We start from the raw sequence: 21,204 nt of genomic DNA on the forward strand, positions 1-21,204 counted from the left end.
CACGGTATTCACACTGCAAAAGCGTACCAGCCAACTTTCGAATTTGAAGACAGTTTTTGACGATGACGAAGTAGGAGCTCTGCCGATTGCTTCGGGGAACATTAATAGTCCCTACAGAGTAATACTGTGGGCGTAGAATTGTTACTCTACCTCTGCCCAGTTTGACGTCAGTGCAAACATTATGAACTCCGTTACTTTTTGAAAAAGTTAGTGAGAACGACTTTGGTCGTCTCCTGACGAAATATAGAAAAATATTTCCACATCGAAATTCATTCCTTGCGTTCCCTGGATATGTCACTCCAGAAATGCGATGTGCCTTAGACGACTATTCCCTTAAAATTGTCCGGAATTTGGCAAAGTCCGCATGAACTCGGGACATTAGGAACTTACTGGAGTTCATATTTTGACCATTTTAAACTGCTCTAGTCACCTACTGTTGCAGTATTCTTAGGTTTTTAGTGTTGCACCAGGTAGTATTAGTGCTTTCGAGTATCTAGATGGTATAAAAACCTTTTCAAACCATATCACATAGTTGTGAAGGGCCGCGGAATCTAAACGGCCCGTATTCTGAGAATCACCCACACTGACATTACTATGAAAATCAGTCCCTAATTCTAACTAATTCAAACAATTCCAATTTAATTCAAGACAATTCAGAAGTTATTCGCAAAAACGATGAAATCAACATGCCAATTCACAGTAATTCAGTAAAATAAAATCGCAATAATTTAAACTAACTCAGTAGAAATACTGTCAATTCAGTCCAATTTTAAAGCTATTCAAGCCAATTCAAATTCACAACATTTGTTCCCCTAATTCAGATATTCAACTTTTGGTGATGTCGCAGAGAGCGCCGGCAAACCTACAGTGCAACCTAGCGGCGCTAAAAATATTTCCAGCAGTGTATATGAATCGCAGTAATAAATGTAAGTTTACAGTCATTGAAACAGTGAAGGTAGATTGCGTAGCAGCAGGGTCACAGCATCGTATTCGAGACCCTGCCGTTTTTTTAAAACTTGCATGCCTTCCGTCTCTCTATATATTGTGGGCGTTCACACGCAAGCGCTGGAATAACAGATTTCCAGAGCAATGTCACTGCCCATTCACTCGACAACCACGCATGGTTTCCTTTGAGGTCATGTTTATTTTAGTTCAGATAGGGGACGAACGCGTTCGCGACACTTTGTGAATGAGAAAAGGCACACTCATTGCATCCCTTTGCTGGATTGCCCATCTTGCTTCATTCGCTGCGCTCGGCAAAGGAATACATTCGTTTGCTGTGAGTTGGTAGACTTTTAAGAAGCCTAATCACAATTGATCCATATACAGCGGCAAATTGTAACAAATCATGCAAATTCTTCCCGAAAAACCTACAACAATTTTTTTTCCAATATAAAGGGAAATTTTGATCTACCAATGTAATTAAATTTTCGTCTTGTGAAAATATATCTGTGAATCTTGTGAAGTATATCTGTATATATTATAGATCATTTGCAGGGACCTTTCATCATATACATCTCAGCTGTCAATGACTGCAAGGACGTGAATAGTCCTATCGTGACTCATAGAACACGTTTTAGTCATTTCAATCCCAGACGGCCATTCGACAAGCAGACATTGTCAGGGAATATAACCGTTCCTGTGCCGATTGATGACACATGGTGGGTAAGTTGGTTCATTGTAATGAACATTTTACTAATTTAGGTTGAGCAATTTATCATTACCACATCTTGTATGTTGCTCACAACAGATTCATAGACAAGCAAAGAAACATAAATATTCTGCCTTGGAATGAAGTGAACATCTGTCATTTACCTACATTTTGTTCCATTGCGGTTACACCAGTGCCATCGACTCACCCGAACTGACATGTTGCAGGGAAGCATTACGCTTGACATCCGATCAAATAACCAATGGAAAAGTAACGCATTTATCTTCAACATAACTCAACATTTCTGTAGTGCAATGCGGAAAAATGTTCCAGGCTACTTCCACGCAGCGTTTGGGCTCGACCCGAACAGCAAGGCTCCGTGCCTCATCCCCAATGTATGTCTATACCCTAAGGTTCTGTTTTTTCAGGACACTTTGTTTTGCACCCACACTATTAAATTCCTGCAAATCAATGGTTTGCACCAGACACTTTGCTGATGACGAAGGACTCGGGACTACGCAGCGTTTTTTTGGAAATTACGAAGGGATACTTTGCAGCGTGTACAGCATAACTTTAGAATTGCAAATGCGTAGATAAAAAGCATCACACAAGCACCCAAGTCCTTTTCAATTTGCAAAGCTTCAGACGTCATTAGTTTTATGTATCGACCCAGATTGACAATAACGTTACCCCATAGATTACTTTAAGGTCCCCACTTGAAATGGCGTGCAACAGAAGAAATATAGAAGGATTTAAAAAAAATCTTTCATTTTTGACAATCTTTGTATGGCCCCTTTACGTTACTCAGTTGATTAAACCCGCGGGTGTCAAAAGAGCTCGATGTACTGAGCTGTCGTCGAAACAGATTCGCAGACATGCGCTTTATCAGCTTAAGGATTGACATCGCGTATTGCATTATATATGGAAGTGTGCCTAATAGTTTAACATGTGAATGTCTTTTCGATCACTGAAATTGCTGACCAAAACGACGGGTAGAAAACGTCCGACAGAATCGTGTTTCATGGTTTTATTGAAAGTTTGGTTAAAATCTCGCGAAACCACGCTTCTCTGCGTCCCATGGAACTGAAACTGCAACGATGGTAAATATTTCTAAGTGTTCCGGTGTAAACATTTAAAAATGTAAAGTGTAAAGGCATTCAAATCTGTGAACCATGGCCATAGTACAACATACAATGAAACCTGCACATGGTAATGAGTTCAGATGTTAAGATCCTTAAACTGATAGAGCTAAGCAACTGAATGGGAGTGGGAATACTAAGCGGGTGCATCATTTTTTGTTGCAGGGAACCCACACATTTAAAGATGAACCTGTATCTTGGGACCCGCCTAACGTCCCCATAATGCCGTATGGATTCTACCGGTCACACAACGTTGGGGGAGTAGGAAGACATATGCACGCCTGCTATTTGACAGAATGTCACATTATTCCGAAGCCTACATAGCACGTTTTATCTTTACATCACGGGTTTGGCCCCCCGTAAGGTGAAAAGGAGGGCCTTTTGCAATGTGGCCCACACCACGTCATACAACTCAGACCACAGACAAAAGGTCAATGTCACTTCAACATATTCGAATGTATCCAAAAAATAAAAATAAAAAAATACGGGTGTTTATTCTGAACTTTACGGAATTCATAGTCAAAATGTGACAACAAGCACGGTTTATATAGCCATAGTATGTGAGAAGGTGAGGAAGAAGTAAACAGGAAGCGATCCGGTGACTAACTGCTTTTAATATAGCCTTCTATGTTTGAGGTAACTTCGGTGCCTTGGCTGGTTCGGCCTCCGCCTCCCCCCTATCCCACTTGGGTACCACATCGGCTCCTCTCGGCAGCACTCAGCTGCACCTTCGAGCCCCACTTGTCCCTAAGGCGTGGCAACATTGGACCTTTCGCCAAAAGGAGTTTTCAACTTAATTTCGCTCCGCCTGCAACTCCGTTCGGCAAGGGACGGGAGGGTTGTCAACATTAGTACAAAAAAGTAACGCGATAATGATAACGTTAACTGGGAAGTCGGTTACGCCCTAACGTTACTTTTTTTTGGAAAAAGTAACGCGATAACGCTAATTAACGGCAATAATGCCGTTAACGATAATTATTTTAATTTTTTTTTCTTTTAAAATGCTGTGGAGAGTACAGCGACTGTGATCGTCGCTTGTCTTTCCAGTCCGAGACCAAGAGTGCGGTAGGGTAGCGTAAGAATAGTGTTCGGGCACGATTTGTTTTGTACTCTTAACTGTGTTTTTTCATTGAATATCTTTGTCGTTTGACGGGCGTTAGGAAATCGATAAAACTTTAACGCCGTTACAGCGTTAACAACATAATTAATGGAGCGCGATAACCTTAACGCCGTTAACCCGTTAATTAAAGTTACCAACCATTCGCGGGCTTGCTTGGCCTCCCGGGGGCGGGCCTGCGGTCCTTGAGAATTTGCCCCTTTGACATAAGAAAGGCATGTCACGGTGAAGCACCGTGACTACAACCTACCCTTCTTCTGCTTGGACAACTTTTTTTTTCTTGGGTGGTGGAGGTGGGAGTTTCTTTCCCATTTTGCGATTTAAACCCTTTTAGCTTATTTTCGTCCAAAAAAGACCCTCCAGCTCCCAAACGGTTAGAGAGAGAGAAAAATGGTCGAATTTTTATAGTTATAGAGTTACCGAGATCATTTTATAAAATTTTTTTACGGTTTTGTGATCCGATACCCCCATTCACACCCTTAGGGGTGGTTGCCACGAGGGGGCCACCACTCGCGTAATCCTGTGTACAGATGAGGGTGTAATCCCTAATCATTTTCTTATTCCGTGTAATCATTGACCAAATTTTAAAATATTATCACTAAATTTTACCTTTTTGTCCAAATTTGATGGTTTTAGAGCATGAAATTCAAGAAAATTCACGTGTAATCACTCAAAATTCACGTGTAATCCCTGTAATTACGTAATCCTGTGTACATCCTCAATCAATGTGGTGGCCCCCTCGGGTTGCCAGGATTTGCCGTAGGCGTTTCGTTCTCTAGGAGTGAACCTGAAGATACCCTGAAAATTTCAAGGCTCTAGCACATCTTCCAGTGGAGCAGACAAACAGACACACAGACAGGACAGACAGACACGATGTCGTTGCATAAGCCCGCTGGAAAGCCTTTTTAGAGCGGAGGGGTGAGCTAAAAACTGGATTTAAGAGCATTTATACAGATAGTAGTGAGTAATGGCCAGCAAAAGAACGCATCCTCTTAATTCTTCCTTGATGGTGGGCTTAGGTTTTACTCGTGCAAAGCATTTTTAAAGTACAGCATATCGGTAAAGCTCAAATGCAGAAGAATGCATGGAACAAGAAAACGGAAGTCACTTTTTCACCACATTGCTCAGCATTTCATCTCAACCGGAATGCTTTATTGAAAAGTATACGTTTCACTGTCCTATCTTCACTCCCCTCGCATCGTGATCGTGTACCTTTGAACTCGTCGCACGACTAAGGATGTCGAGTGATGTAGCCAATTAAAAAACTGCTCTGTATACAAGCTTTTATCAGGGCGTATGGTAGTACTTTTCGTGGGAGGTGGGTGATCTATTTGGAAAGACGATGCGTCATCAGCCTTCAGTACGACAAAAAGCTACTTGAGACTTTTAATTACATTGACTAGACTGTCATTAGCAGCCCATTAGATTGTAAGTTACCTGACCAGGTTTTAATTTGAAATTATCACCTTTTTGTAATCATCATGATAAAGTGTAGCTGCTAGTTCCATCTCGTGAGCAGTGGTGGTCAGAAGACCTGCGTCTTTCAAAATACCGGGATAGGGTGGAGAATCCGCTGCTCACTGCACACCGCACTCAACAGGAGCGCCGGCCAGAGCTCGACGAGCGATCGCAGAGTGCACTTAAAACAGGAGTGTTGTTGATCAGATAGCCATATGTTTCCGATAGTCCTCATCCGAGGCGAGGAGCCACCAACAGCCGTCTTATAAGAGCGGGGAACCTTCGGGTCAGTAGCCGCACTAGCATCATCATGGTTCGCCTCGTGTTTGTCGTGGCGCTAAGCGTCGTCGTCCTCTCCGGTTGCGCGTTCGCTGGCTGTAAGATTTATCCGTGTTAACTGGTTCCTGTGCGCGCCGTGTGCGCATCTTGTGCACATCACGTGCGCGCCGTGCGGGTAGCCTTTCTGTGTGCAATGAATTGGGGGCAAATTTGCCACCCCAGGACCGCGAAGGCTGTGTACGCTCCAGGGTGACACTCTGGGCACTGACGCTGGTGCTTGTGACGTAATGTAATCTCGGCGACATCCTGCAGGTCGCGAGGTGTCCCCGGAACGGTGACACCCTGCAAGATCGAACGCTGAGGTCAGAAGTCCTGGACACACAAGGCCGGGACCAGGATCACTTTGGCCTCCAAAATTCCACTCAAGTTTAGTTCTCCTTGACGGGGGCCTCGTGGTACACTCTCGTATCCCGCGAACCGTAGACCGCATGGAGAAACGGACTTCGGTGCTGTCTTCAGCAGGCCCCGAACTCTAGGTGAGGATGTTGCGAGGTGTTCATCATGGGGACAAGGATCGGCGTCGGTGCCCAGAGTGTCAGCCGTTAGCGTATACGGAGAACTACTCACTGTGCGCTCAGAGGTTGTGCACGGCATGAGCGCATCGACCACACCGGCTTGCACACGCACAGCCGTCTTGGAGTGGTAAAATTGAGCACAATTTCATTGCGCACAGAAAGGCTGCGCACGCGCATGCCGCACAGGACACATTATATCACGGGTTGTTGACAAGCAGTGCCGCATGCGGTTTGCTTCCTTTGTAACATCTTCACTCATGTGTTTTTGTTTGTTGTCCCACACAGTCGAAGGTCATGTCCAGAACAAATTCATAGGTAAGTTTCGTGGTCTTCTGGTTGGTTCTGGTTTGCGGAACCGACCCAACTAAACACAAACTTCCTTCCTTCCTTCCGCAGTGACGTTCAATATTGTGCCCGACATTTTCGGCCTGTTTGCCTACTACACAATGCCCCGCACTGTAAAGGAAGCCAAACATGATGGCTTTGCCCACGCTGCCGAGCGCGGCGACAAAACCACAATTTGGTGCCGCAAGGGAGACCACCGCGTCTGCGTACTATTCGACGAGCAGGGCAGCGTGGCTGGGATCCAGCTCTCAGTCGAGGCCAAAGAGATCGACAATTCCGGTGCCCCGCTCGACATCGCCAGCATTCCCGAATGGCGCAAAGACACGCTCCTCGGCTTGGACGTGTATGCCAACACGGCCTTCTTTGTGTCGAAGGCGATCCTTGATGCCGGTGGCCGGGCCATCAGCTCGGACACACTGACCGCCCCCGAGGGTATCTACATTCTCCAGACAGACGCCGAAGGCGTTGAGACCGGCCGTCTTCACGTGAGCAACGACCAGAGCGACGCTGAGTCCGCCGGCTTCGTCGAGCAGAACTGCTTTTACGGCATGGGCAAGCACTACTTCCAGGACTTGACGAAGGAGACCGTGTGCCAGAAGCACCGCCCCTACTTCATCCTGTACGGGCCAAAGACCAAGAAGATGAACGGCTTCGGCTTTGCCGAGTTCGGGAAGCCTACCCAAGGGCGTGGTTGGTTTGAAGCTCCTCCTTCATCCGTAGCGAAGGTAAGTTGACATTTATGCAGCCATAAGGCACAATTCGACCCTCCCTACGAACAAGTGGCTATCTTTTTGGGCGTTGCAGACAAAAGGCAATCTTTTTGAGCTTGGCAGACAAACGGCTATCTGCTTTTCTTTGAGGTTAGGGTTGTCCACGTTTATATTGAATAACTTCCGAAGCAAGAGACATAAAATTACCGTGTACGAAATTTCCTGCTTCGACAACCGCAAAGAACAATTGGTTAAACACTCATAGTGTTACATAACCTCTACTGTGAGATATAAGAACCCAAAGTCGTGAGGTGATAAAAGCAGTTAGCGGTTTGTCTGCCACGCCCAAAAAGATACCCACTTTTACGTAGGGAGGGTCGAATTGAACAGCCAACAATAGCGCCTTTCAGTATGGGGTGCGGCTTTCTTAGTCAGGGGCAGCCTCCATTAAAATACCACAGTATTCTGCGGTAAATCGACGCTCTACAAATCCTGGAGCGAGGAAGAGCGGCATCGAGGTGAAAATTTTATCGCACCCTCTGAGGGAAAGATTTAATTTCTTTGCTATTTTTTTCTGCGGTTTTAAAATTAATCTCTCCAAATTTGGCTGAGATTTTAGGGTGAGATCATACCCTATTATCCTCTAGAAGAGTTGCTAGAGTTCGTATATAGAGGTCTAAAAAGTTTGCGCGCAACATGTCTTTTAATACGTAGAAGTGCGTGCAGCAGCCCGTAGTGGCTTTAGTCGTTAGTGTGCTAAAATTCTCAGGTGTAACGTTTAAAAGAACACAGTAATTAGTGTACAGATGGAAGGCCAGGAAAGCGGGTGAAGAACGCGAGGGTTGGGTAGGAGAGGAGGGGGGGGGGGCTGGAATATTTGAAAATTACCACAAATGAAAAATGACACTCAAAATCGGAATGGTAAAGTTATTGGCATATTCCATTTTGTATTTTTCATTTTTGATGTTGCCAGATTGAAAGTTTGTTTCAAGTTTTTCGGTTGTCATTTCTAGCTCCCAGTCCCTTGTAATTAGAAGTGGGAGTGTGAGGACTTTCGGCCACGACAAATGAATAATGTTAACAGAATCAAATTACAATGTATATAAAACAATGGTAGAACAAGCAAATATCGTATAACCCTGGGTACGGCAGACCCTTGTCACAATCAGCTGGAGGAATTCTATTAAATACATTTGCTTCCCTCTGGTTGAAGTAAAATTATTTAAAATAATAATTTTTTGAATCTCTGAATGTGTTGTAACTCCTTCCATACTAAGAATACAGTTTGTCATTCTTCGATTCACTTTAATCTGATCTTACTTATAGTGGGGCTGTTAACGGATTGAACTCTGCACTTTGTGATGAAAACGTTTTGATGTCGGATCTTTATGTTTTCGGGGGTGCTCTATCGATCTGGATGTGGTGCCACGACGAAATCGGGCTCCTTCATCCTGTTCGAGGCCAAGAAGTGCCAAATCATCTACAAACAACGACTAAACGGCGTCATATCGTGTCCGCAGTGGTCTCAATCGATTCGTCTGTTCTTTCCGGTTAATTTGATACCCGGGTCGACCACACGCGAGGCGCGCGCTCGCGTCCTGGCCGCCTAGAAGCTACTCGAAGTGCATGATCCTCTACAACGCCATGCCTTCTCGCCGCCTCATCGATCTCGTTTGGGTGCCAATCGCAACGTACACACTATCCGACTATATTCACACCCTAATCAGCCGTGCGCAGCGCGCGCACCCCCGTCCTGGCCGCCTAGAAGCCTCACCAAGTGCCCTATCCTCTACAACGCCATGCCTTGCCGCTGCCCTATCGACCCCGTTCAGGAACCAAACGATTCGTATCCACTATCCGACCAGTTGGCCCCTTCGCTCGACCATGCGCGACCCGCGTGCTCGCGTCCTGGTCGCCTAGAAGGTACCGAAGTGATCCCGTTCGGTGCTAATCGGTTCTTGTGCACTAACCAATCGTTTGGACACTATGATCGACCGTGCGTGGCGCGCCCGGTCGGGTCCTGGCCGCCTAGAATTAGGCTTTTTGAGGATTGCGAGTCATTGTTGTCTATTAATCGAAAGTTCTACAACATATCTTATCATAAAATTTAAATTCTCCCACCATTTTATTTCCGTATCATTAGAACTAATATGGCTCTAGAAAAATCCAGTCAATGTGAGAATTATATACCTCGTTCTGAATTTGGACTGACTTATCCTACAGAAAGTTGCGACTGTGGCCCTAAAATTGTTCGGTCCCTTGCAAGTATATTGCTATTAAGAAAACAGGTTGTGAGTTTAAGAAACCTTTTAAAATGTCTTTTTTTAAGATTAAAAAATTTGAAAAGTTGCAATTTACTTAAAGTTATCAAATTTAAAATGTAATCTCAGATTTAAATTCCTCTTTCAAAATTAAAAATGAAATGTCTTATGTTCAGAGCCAACCATAGTCAAAATGGCAAAGTTATTGGTCCCCGAACTGACCCGAGGTGCCAAAAACGAACAAAATACCAATTTGGTGGGGAATAACTCTGCCATTTCGATCCCGATCGTCTTAGGGCATGAAACATTTTCGTTTTATTTTGTCAAGAGGAACCCTTCTTACAATTCCACCAAGCCACACTTACGTAGTCTGTGAACAATTCCGAATATCACTTTCGTTCCTTCTAATCGGACACTCGCGAAACTTATGGGTTGCGTTCCGCAACTCTAAAACTAAAAATAACACACTCAGTTTGACAATCTGACATTTTAATCATTGCTGAGAAGGTATCAAAGTCTGCAGGTGAGCGCAGAAGCCGCTTGCGCTTCCGCTCCCCTCGAGCGCCATGCTACCAACCTACCACCACCAAACTACTAATTCAAATTAAACGATCGCTTTTTTCAAACATCTTATATCAAAATCCAAAATTAACTCGGGACGTCCCGACTTATACTGATGCTTCTTGTGGAGTTTCAAATCAATTGAAGTTACCGTCTGAAAGAACGTGGGCCAGTACAGACACACGACCAAAGAGTTCTTTGCACCCCACATCACAGCGAAGGCTTCGCAAGCTCAGCCAATGACTCGTCATAATAAACAGAGGGATTGTTCACACATATATTCCCTTCTTCTGTACCTACATACTGAGACAAGATCTTTTGCAACAAATCGTTTTTTGGAAAGTTATAAATATGTAAACTTTTTTACATCAAAGTATTGTAGAAATTTAAAGTTTATCGACTTTAAGATTAGATGTAGATTTGACATACTTGTGCCTATCTGGTATATAAGGTAGGGATGTGTTTGCAAAATTTTAGAAGAAACAATGATATAAAAAATAATGATATATTTTTCACACAATTTCGGCACTATTTCCTACCTTGAGGCCAAACTATAAAATGTTTTTGAAAGTTTCAAAGACAGATTGTGCCCTTCTGAAAAAGTGATGTTTTTGACTGAGCTGGCCCCGAGGGGGAAACGACTAAGGTAATCCGGCTGACAGCCGAAATTAATCCGGCAGGGGTAATCCGAGGAAATTCTAAAAAATCCGTGGTAATCCGGCGAAATTTGGGGGTAATCCGGGAAAATTTGGGGGGTAATCCGGGGTAATCCTAGAGAAAAAGCAACGTAATCTGGAGGACACTCCGGAGGTAATCCGGGAGATCCGTAATCCGGCTGACACAAAGTTTAACAGTCGTTTCCCCCTCGGCTGGCCCCCATTATTGCTTAAATGCTCTTTGCTTAACCAGTTCTTGCCTTGCCTACAGGCCATCGCCCCCAACTCTCCCGAGTGTCTGACCCAGTGGACCGATCAGTACGGCCTGTTTACTTTCCACGTCTACTTCGTCGCCCGCCCTTACTTCACAACCTGCTAGTCAATAAAGAACGGACGAAATTTTTGTCGTTCGGACTCTTATTAAATGAGTAACCACTAAGAATGTTAAACACATTTTTCAAAACTATAATAATCTTGCAACCTTTTGTGTTTTTAGATGATACATTGTAACAACTGAAATTAATAATACCCTACTTAACTATGTGTCATTTTTTTAAGAGGTCGACTTTTGAGCTAGAACGCTCATCTTTCATCCCTTTGCCGTTGCTCGGTCTGTCTTTTACTGATACACGACGACCTTGACATCGCTTGAGATCGCTTACTCAAATCGTTCTCGATCTCGAGTTATCGTGCGTTCAGACAGGCAACCCAATGAACGAACGAACAGAATTAAACTGTTCCGGTCTGTGGAGTAATGGGGTACGCTATCGCTCCGACTCCGACAATCAGCCAACAATTTTAGAACAAAAAATTCAGGAAACACTCATGGGGTCGAAGTGATGCACATGGCAGTTAAACAAGTTAAAATTATTTGCTCAACTCGGCGCAAAGAGTTGGGATGTCAAATATGGACATTTTGCCTATCATCTCACCACCTGCTTCAAAGGTGTCATAAACGGGGTACAATTGTTCCCTCGCCGAACATGCAAATAACGACTTTCTCCAGCTCGGTTGCGGTGATGGTGATTCGGTACGTGCCGTACACGAACACAGGGACGTTAGGGTACGTCCAGAAGACTCGTTTATGATCCACGATGTAAGTTCCCTGCAGACACATCGGAAATACAATAGTGAGCCAAAGTAAAGCAACCACTTTATTGATGGGGCATATTTTCGAACCATGATAGGGTAAAAAGTTCGACGCGTCCGTGCAACAATATCCTATCTGTTTCGCTGCCCCAAAAGACTAGCCTATCTGTTTCGCTGCCCCGAAAGACTAGCCTATTTGTTTTTTGGCGCTTTCTGCAGCGCTGTCTTCTTCTTATTGCGGGTTCGCCAATATTAACGGTAGATAAAAAGTAAAAACTGCTGCGTGTTCCCTAAAGATTAAGGAACAAGTTGCAATTTTTACTTTTTTTTCTACTGTTAATATTAGCAAAACGGCAATAAGAAGAAGACAGCGCTGCAGAAAGCGCCAAAAAACAAATAGGCTAGTCTTTCGGGGCAGCGAAAGAGATAGGATATTGTTGCACGGACGCGCCGAGTTGCCGTGACACAAAACCACACTGTAAAAAATATTCTGAAATTTCAGAGCAAAATATCTCTTAAATTTAATAACATTATCAGTTGTTCTTAAACGTAATAACAGATTATGATATTTAAGAAGTTTTCTTAATATTGCAAACAAGGTTATGAGAATTCTGATGAAATACTCAATTGTACTAAGGGGTCATTAAATTTCATAACAAGTTTATTAAATTTAAAAGTTTTCCTTAGTTTTGACAAAATTGTGTTGAAAAGTCACAACCATTCTTACTTTTAATACTAGCATTCAGAACACTTCTTAAAAGTTATGTAGCTTTTGACCACTGGACATGGAATTTTGGCGTTCAATATAGTATTGGGTGAACAACATATCGAATTTAGATAAGCGTAATGTAGCTATGCCACTGCCATATGTCAAAAAAGCATGTTAACAAACATACGCCGTCCGACCAAGCACATAGCTACTCTGGGAATGCCCCTGGACGGAGCGCCGCATAAGGTCGGGTGCGAGCGCTCCCCTCACAGGTATGTCCCGACAGCCACGCGGTCTAAGGCGTCAGGACCCGAACCCAAAGGTCCGAGGTTCGAATCCACCCAGGTAAGGTAAGGTAAACATCTTTAATATGTGGGAAGTTGGGTGTAAACATCTGCCCGTAGGGGAATGAACTAAATATTTTCCAGATTTGCGTTAGGTTGGAAAAGAAAGCATTTTTGGCGTTTCATAACACGTTCTTAATTTTCAAAACATGTTTTGAATTTTAAGAAACTTTTTGTTCTTAAATTTAAGAGCAAATTTGTTTTGTAAACTGCTTCAAAACATGTGTTATTAAAATTAAGATGGATTTTTTTTACAGTGCACCCTTGCGATCTTTCAGTCTTTTAAACACTATTCCCGGGATTCCCGATTACCTACAACGGCCAAAGGGGTCATTTTGACCCCAGCAGTGTTTTTTTCGACCTTTTCGTTTTAAATGCTAATCTTTCTTAGACTAGGTGTCAAGATTTTTGAATTTTGAATCCAATGATGTCAGCTTCGACACATCGGCGGCCCCAGTGTTGTATGGGTGGGCAACCTGCTAGTCATGTAGATTGCATTTTCACAGTTTTCTGCAATATAAACGATTAACAGTAGTTCCTGGATTTAATGTTGGGACAAAAATTATCGATGTCGCAAAGTTCATGTGAAAAAGATCCTACGCGCATATTTCGCAACTCAAACAGTGCCAAGAGAACAGATAAACACCTGAAAGTCAGGTACATTCTTCTGTGTATGGGTAGAAGGGGACGAGAAGATGTATCCAAACGACCTATTTTGTGTCCTAGACAGCAAGTTGACTTCTTTAATTAATAAAACACGTCAACACTCCCTCATATTCAGCGTTTGGACTGCAAACAACTGAAAAATCAATTTTTCTGATTTGCGGGTTGCCTTCATCCTACCTATGTCATACTAAGATCTCCTACGAACTTAAAATGTTGGGAATCGTTCAAAAAATCAAGATGTTTCTCGTTTCAGGCCTGTAGGTACCTTTTTTTAACTGTCAGAGGCCAATAAACACACAGAGGGGGCAAAATGTCCGTCGGCCGTTTTAGGTAAAAGTCTCAATCAAAAAGTTCACTACCTAAAAATCTGTATTTTTTGCATCAAAGCGTGTCTTGGCAATTCATGAAAAGTCAGAAAGCGACAGGTCGATAAAAAACCATTTTTATACTTATCTAGCGAAATGAAAATTAATAAAAAGGGTCAAAATGGCCCCTTTGGCCGTTCTAGTGTTAACGCAACGAGTGTTGTTTAAATGAATGAATCGTGCTCCAACCTAATGATGGAATGGAGTCACCCTTTTTCCAAACGAAATCTTTCTACCTCATCTCATCACACTTCAAAATTACACTCTGTCAAGGTGCTTTATTTTTGCTCACGAGAGTAGTTATGCCAGTACAGCATTCCGGTAAAGCTGAAATGCAGAAGAACGCATGGAACAAGAAAACAAAAGTCATTATGTTACCCATCGGAAAATCCAGTCGAAATCGCGTGGAATCTAAGTCAATTTCTATCTATCTACGTGATTACATGATTACTACGTCGAATTTACGTGAAATACGTAGATTCACGTTTAGTCAGCCCCACATCTACGTGAAGAATGTCACGTGGACGTCATTTCCCCAGGGAAATCACATCATAGGTATTTCCAATGTCTCCTTCCCCGCATTCTTCAGCATTTTAGCTTTACTGGAATGCTTAATCGAGAGAGATCGTCGAAAGTCGTCGGTATCATAGAAATAAGAATTAGTTTTTGGATTGAAGGTACACTTCATGCAGGACTATTTCTTACTGGCTTCACGTTGCAGGGCGTATTCCACGAGCTAGGGCCGCTCGGCAAATCGAAAAGCGCAGCAAAAAAGTTTGGTATATTATTCCTGAGGGCGGTGCACGCCCCGGGGAAATTAAAGATGAAGGCGTTTTTCTTCCACTGGTTGTTGGACCAGATGTCGACTCTAGCATGTCCCTGAAAGATGCATCAGATGGGAACAATTCTCAGCGCAAACGGACGAAGTTTGGCCCAAAGACTAAACGAGCACCTGCTCAGGAGACCATCACCAATCATTTTAAAAAGCGTTAACTCGTGGCAACTGATAAACTTTTAACGAAAACAGTTGAAATAAACAGGCTGTATGTTTCAGTGACTAAATGAGGCCTGAGCGGCGGCGCTGCTTCCAGGTCCGGCCACTAAAGCGCAGAACGTTTCGAATTCACAATGAGAAATAGTGCGCTCAAAATTGTTTTTGTGTGGGATTTTGCTATTTCATCAAGTCGTATTATTTCTTGAAAAGGGGTTTTATTTAAGCCATTTTCAGTATCAAACGTGTATGACCCACCCGATAGGCGCACCTGACCGCTTTCTTTCTCATTGTGGAGCGTGTTGCGCCCTAGCGGCCAGAGCTGGGAGCAGCGCCGCCACTCAGGTCTCATTCTATCTGTCTTTTAATCGTACACATCGACCCTGCAATTTGGAGATCCCTAACTCACCCACGAAGAAAGCCAGCGCTTTTTCAGCGCCATATTTGCGCATTAGTGAGTAAAAAAGAATCAAAAAGCGCGATGTAAGCCCTGTAGTGGCACTGATCGAACCCTCTAATCAACTCGATGATAGAAACACACATATATCGTTAGAAAAAGGAACCTTTGGAGGCGTAAATCTCCGATTTCGTTAGAACTCGGAAAATTTATTTAAAGGTCATTATAATATAAGTCGGATTCCTCTTGAAATTTTCTCTGAACTTTAGAGTTACGAGCGGTTTATTTAAGCCTTACACTGTTTTTTGTCCCAAATACCCCTCTACCGCCTTAACAGTACAAAATAGAGCAAAATGGACAAAATTTTGGTCCCAAGGCCGCTACTTCGACGAGTTACCCACTTGCTTTATATTACACTGATGATTTGACAAGGGGGTTTCAGTCCACCCCAGGGTAATTTTTACATTTTTGGGGCAAAATAATGTGTACGTGGTAACAAGTATGCCAGCCAAACGGCATGTTGATGTCTTAGACCGTTTGGCCAGTGTGAAAAGCCACAAAGGGACATAATAAGTCCATCAGAGTTTTGACAAAGGAACAGAAGTCCTTGGATGAGCTGGCCAAGTAACGTAAAAGCACCAGTGGGATTTGACAAAGGAACATAAGTCCAGACATAATCTGACAGAGGGACCTAAGTCTATCAACAAGATTTGACAAAGGAACATAAGTCCAGGTGTAGCTTCACACAAGAACATAAGTCCACCAACAAGATTTGACAAAGGAGCATAAGTCCAGGTGTCGCTTCAAGAAAGCATCCAGCTGAAATGCAGAAGAATGCTGGGAAGAAGAAAACGGAAGTCACCATGTTAAAGCATAGCTATTTTCGTTTTCTTCTTCCCCGCATTCTTCTGCATTTCTGCTTTACCGGAATGCTTTATAGGGAACATAAGTCCGCCAGCAAAATTTGACAGAGGCACATGAGCTTAGGTGTAGCTTCAGAAAAGGACTTCCTTAATACTTTAAAAACTACATTTGTCAAGATACTTATAGTGAGTGTAGGGAGACTTTATTAGACATTCGATGAATGATGAATCACAACTGCTCAGTAAGGCAAACGCATTTGGGTGGCCCCTACAGGGAATGGCTAGTGTTGTGGAGCACTCACAGTATGTTTCGCCGGGTCCAGAATGTAGTGTAGGTTAAGTAAGTAGTCCACTCGCAGACACTTGCACATGGGAAGCATATCCCCTTGACACACGTTCTGAAGTTCATTTCGTTGTGTTCGACAAACACCGACGAGGGGTAACCGGTTCAAATATTCCCGTATCATGACAACACATTAAACAACATCTACGTTATTTAACCCCATTTTCGTGTTGTTTGTCGAAGTTCGAGCGTCGTCTAATGCAGCCGACTCAACTTGCAATCGTTAATTTAGGCAAGACATAATTTTGTGTGGTACTAGATGGCACAGCACAGCAGAAGCAGCAGACGAGTTTAGTTATCCTCACTCTTTTTTTTTTTGTGAATTTGGTGACGTATTCCGATAGTAGTAATTCGCATTACACACACTGTAATTTCTAAAGTAGATTTCCTATAAATGTATCTGCATCAATTCACATATACATGTATAGGAATTTTCCCATACAGGCGTATGGTAATTCTACCGTACGCAATAGTATTCTTACCGTACAAGTATAGGAATTGTCCTATACACCTGTGTAGGATATGTACTATGTGTGTGTGGCATTATTCCTACACATGTATAGGAGTCTTCCAATACACTCATTGCTTTTTCAAAAAAGAAAAAGTTTTCCTAACCACTTCCTTGCCGTTGCCCTCGTTCCTTGTCACCTTGTCGGCTTCCTACCGAATTTCGGTAATTGCATTTAAGTAAGCATTGATGTTATTGTTTAATACTTTACCGGATGGAGAGATGAACCGCGGACTTCTGGCTTGTGATCCCGTCACGCTGACCACTAGACCACGGGGACTTATTGGGAGCATGCCCACCCAACCCCGGGTCATCCCAGAGCCGCGCGCCGCCCCTCGCTGGGACATTCCCAGAGAGTCAGCCAGGTGTCGGCGCGGTGCCGGGGCTAGCCCACGCCTTTGGGGATTTACTCCTAGATGTTTTGATGTCGAGTTTTGAATTTTACTTCCTGCCCTTACTTGAAATACGATTGTCAGAGTTTAAACTGCTAAATAGACCAATATAGACTCTAAATGTGTCCAACCCTGTGTGGTGTGGCGTCAGGCGGCAGATATAAGCTCATAAAATGACCGCGCAGACCAAGATGTGTAAGGTAGAAAGATGTGTATATCTTAACCCGTTTTTTAAATTCCGAACATTGTATAGGAAAGTTGTCATCAAGTAAATTTCCTATACATATTAAGGAAAATATGCCTACCAGACACGTATCGGAATTTTCCCATACATTTCTGGAGATTTACCCATACACTTCGTACTCTCCCCATACGCATCTTCCCAAATGGGAAAATTCCTATACATTTATAGGAATTTTCACTTCCGATACGATGTATAGGAAATTTCCTATACATGCGTATAGTAGAATTCCCAACATTTTTTACAGTGAAAATGAGAAGTGTTGACATGGTTCGTGAGTATTTGAATCGGTTACCTGTTGTCGGTGTTTGTCGAACACAACGAGATGAACTTCACAACGTGTGTCAAGTAAATATGCTTTTTCTGAGGAAGTATCTTCGAGTGGACGGCATAACGTCGACAACGTGCTGGACCCAGCACAATGCAATGTGAGTGCTCCACAACACCAGCCATTCCCTGTATTGGCCCCTAGACATATTTTCCACTGTCAAATCTTGTTGGTGGGCTTATGTCCCTCTTTGAAGCTACACCTGGACTATGTTCACTTGTTAAATCTTCGTGGTGGACTTAGCTTCCTCTGTCAGATTATGTCTGGACGTATCGATGCGCTCAAACGAAAGAGTCCAATCTGCTTTGCTGCTAAACTAAAAGAGTGCGATCTATACCGCTGCCGTTTAAACTAAGTCCGATCTGCTTTGATGCCAAACCAAAACAGTTCGATCTGCTTTTTGCGCTCCGCAGAAACTCAATGATATCGCGAAGCTTGAGAAGAGAAAGGTATATATTTTAGGGCGTACACATTCGTAAAAGGACAGGAAAACAGGCAAGTCTTTTTTTATTTTCTGTATATTCTTGCCAAGGAGTTGTAGCGCTCCAAAGATGCCGGACCGTCCATCGCCAAAAAACAGATCGAACTCCTTTGGTTTTGAAGCAAAGCAGATCGGACTTTGTGGAAACGGCAGCAGTACAAATCGAACTCTTTTAGTTTAGCAGCAAAGTAGATCAGACTCTTTCGTTAGGGTGCATTATTGTTATGTTCCTCTGGCAAATACCACTGGTGGACTTACATTCCTTTTGTCAGCTCATCCATGGACTCATGTTCCTCTGTCAGATCCACAGGGGGGTATGAAAAGACATCAGTCAATAGACCATTCCACCGAATAGGGAAGAAGAAAGAAAAGAATCAAAAAGCACCGGAAACAGTATTGATAAACGGATCAAATCGTTCACTATTTCTAGTTTTCTTGACGAAGATCATTATTCTGGACTTGTTGGTGTGCCACAGAGGTGTACACAAATGTTTTACATACTGGTTTTCGGTACTGTTTCCGGTACTTTTTGATTCATTCCTTTCTTCTTCCCCATTGGATGGAATGGTCTATTGAGATTAGTCATTGAGATAGAGCTGCACACGTTTCGCAAAGAATAATTCATCCTGAAACAAAACATTCTGTGAAGGAAAAAGTAATCTAGCTTTAAAATTGTAACAGCCAGCCTGGAATTAGACATACTTTTAGCCCTCCTGAAAAAATAGCTCAAGTGGACTTAAACGCCTTTGTCAAATCGTCAGTGATTTTCCAAAATATATCTTTTTCAAAACCCTTACTCGTACCCGATATAGGGAAAAACTCATTGTGAGGCTCAGGAAAAAATTAAAGTGACATCCTATGTCTACATAAAAAGCCTACAAATTTTCAAAGTTTCAACGAAATCGGAGATTTAAACCTGAAAAGGTTCCCTTGTAAGATGCTTACCGCTTCTTACACTAACCATTCAATCTAAAACTGAAGTACTCTTACTTACGGGGCGGGTGTCATTCAGGCCCTCAGGCATCGTCACGTTTCCGGTAAGTATTTGGCCGTCGTTAGGCTTTGCAGGGTTAAAGTGGGTTGGCCTGAGGTACACTTGACTGGGCCAAGGCTTATCCGGCGGACTGTCACACACGCCGAACTTCGTACCGTACACAGTGAATGGGCCCTAAGAAACGAACAAAGGGGTGGTAGTTAAACCTGAACAAGTAGTTTCCTTAACTAGTGTACTCAAACCCTTACCGCGAAAGAGTTGATTCGTTTGCTGCCAACAGAAGTGAAAGTCAAATATAGTAGCATGTATCGCATCTGTAAACACAGGAATCAGTGATGGTTGAGGTCAAAGCAGGTCCTTGTGCTACACTGCACACGGTTCTAGCTAGGGGAGAGTGGGTACATTGGTCGGTTTTTTAGGCCCCTCCAAGGGGGCCTTTCTGCTCGCGTGCGAGTGCTTCTTTTTCTCCCTCCCTCATTCATTAAGGTACCGCGACTTCTGTTGTACAGATTCTAATAAAATTTTATCGAAAAATCAATCCAAAAATTAGATTTCATTTGACTATATCCTCATTACAATCCTTCTGGCCAATTTTGAGAAAATTAAAGTTAAACATCGAAATTATCACGAAAATCGGCAAAATCCTGCCAAACCAACAATGGTTCGCACTTCTAGCATTCTTTCTGTTGATTCCCTTACATTTTCAGTTAACAGTAAAACGTATGAGACAAAAATTCAAGACCGAAAATTAAGCTTCAGAACGATATGTTCAAAATTTTCGTGCGCTGTTCGAGTCAAGAACGACAGCAAGCTGAATAATATGCGACATTTACGCTTATTCTTCGTGTCTTGTTTTTAATTTCTAATGCAGTTAGTGTTAATTAAAACATGGTAATGTAAGCGAGCCGATTGTGCACCGTTCCTTAAACTACCGAATAAGCTTTTAATCAATGCCATAAAATACTCCAATCACAACTTCTACCGATTTAAAATCAAAGCTGCACAGTTTGTTTAGAAATGGGCGTGGCTACGACAATCCTGGGTAGAAAGGAGGCGTGGCTTCTAACAATGGTACCAACATTTGCAAACGAACTCGCTTCATGTTTTTGGATAAATTGAGTGATGTACTCTCCTCACTTTTATGTTCAACCCACGTCTAATAACTCCTTCTTTAGCGATTTCGCGTGCACTTCAGAGGTGGTTAAATGACATGTGTTTGAATAATTGTAACTATGAGTAAAAGTTGCCATTGCCGGGGAATGCCCAGTAAGTAGTTTCTATAAGGCGCTTGCATCGCTGTTGGTTTTGTTATTGTGGTGACTTCAGAACGAAGAGCCACAACACTAACCATCAAGTTTTGACAACTTCCCTCTCTTCTAATTTTCAACGCTGAATCTATTGAAGTGATTAATTAAATGATTATTTCTTCGTATGCATACGATTGTTCGTTAAAACTTCAGGGGCCGATTAACGCGTTAGCGTTAGAATTTTTTCTTCTGTTTGCTACCAATATGAGAAGCTAGAAATTATTTTCTTTCGCGTTTTAGTTGGGTCCTTACTTTACCTCAGAAAACTGGTCACAACACTTTTCTGTAGGTACAGACTTTCTTGTATCGAAAGTAGTTGATGCGTTTTATATGCGCGCGATATCCTTCTGCGCGATGTTTCATAATGAGGTATTTTACGAATAAGAAGAACAGGAGGAATCCCGGCCGACGTCTGCTCCCGGACCATAACAAAG

The 21,204-nt window shown here is 42.9% G+C and overlaps 3 protein-coding genes across 5 annotated transcripts in view; 2 read left to right on the top strand and 1 right to left on the bottom strand.

The window, feature by feature from the left end:
* Window positions 1-1,066: 1,066 nt before the first annotated feature.
* On the top strand, window positions 1,067-3,287 carry LOC127751044 (uncharacterized). Its single transcript, XM_052273957.1, has 4 exons — window positions 1,067-1,279; window positions 1,498-1,665; window positions 1,879-2,046; window positions 2,956-3,287. Exons 1-4 carry the CDS (start codon window positions 1,190-1,192, stop codon window positions 3,112-3,114), a joined length of 585 nt encoding a protein of 194 aa, XP_052129917.1. The 5' UTR covers window positions 1,067-1,189; the 3' UTR covers window positions 3,115-3,287.
* Window positions 3,288-5,588: 2,301 nt separating this feature from the next.
* LOC113207108 (uncharacterized) lies at window positions 5,589-11,295 on the top strand. Its single transcript, XM_026423499.2, has 4 exons — window positions 5,589-5,742; window positions 6,505-6,534; window positions 6,616-7,289; window positions 11,024-11,295. The coding sequence occupies exons 1-4, from the start codon at window positions 5,676-5,678 to the stop codon at window positions 11,129-11,131; spliced, it is 879 nt and encodes a 292-aa protein (XP_026279284.1). The 5' UTR covers window positions 5,589-5,675; the 3' UTR covers window positions 11,132-11,295.
* A 309-nt stretch (window positions 11,296-11,604) lies between these two features.
* Window positions 11,605-21,204, bottom strand: part of LOC113207109 (uncharacterized) — an 11,851-nt gene continuing 2,251 nt past the window's right edge. For all 3 annotated transcript variants that reach the window (XM_052273956.1, XM_026423500.2, XM_052273955.1), the window contains exons 2-5: window positions 19,712-19,777; window positions 19,464-19,637; window positions 14,631-14,804; window positions 11,605-11,857 (exon numbers count right to left, since the gene is read on the bottom strand). In XM_052273956.1, coding sequence (XP_052129916.1) covers window positions 11,702-11,857; window positions 14,631-14,804; window positions 19,464-19,637; window positions 19,712-19,777 — 570 coding nt within the window. In that variant the 3' untranslated portion in view covers window positions 11,605-11,701. The remainder of the gene's footprint in view (window positions 11,858-14,630; window positions 14,805-19,463; window positions 19,638-19,711; window positions 19,778-21,204) is intronic.

Source organism: Frankliniella occidentalis, unplaced genomic scaffold (assembly GCF_000697945.3).
Source record: "Frankliniella occidentalis isolate FOCC.00 unplaced genomic scaffold, Focc_3.1 Scaffold317, whole genome shotgun sequence".
NCBI lineage: Eukaryota > Metazoa > Arthropoda > Insecta > Thysanoptera > Thripidae > Frankliniella > Frankliniella occidentalis.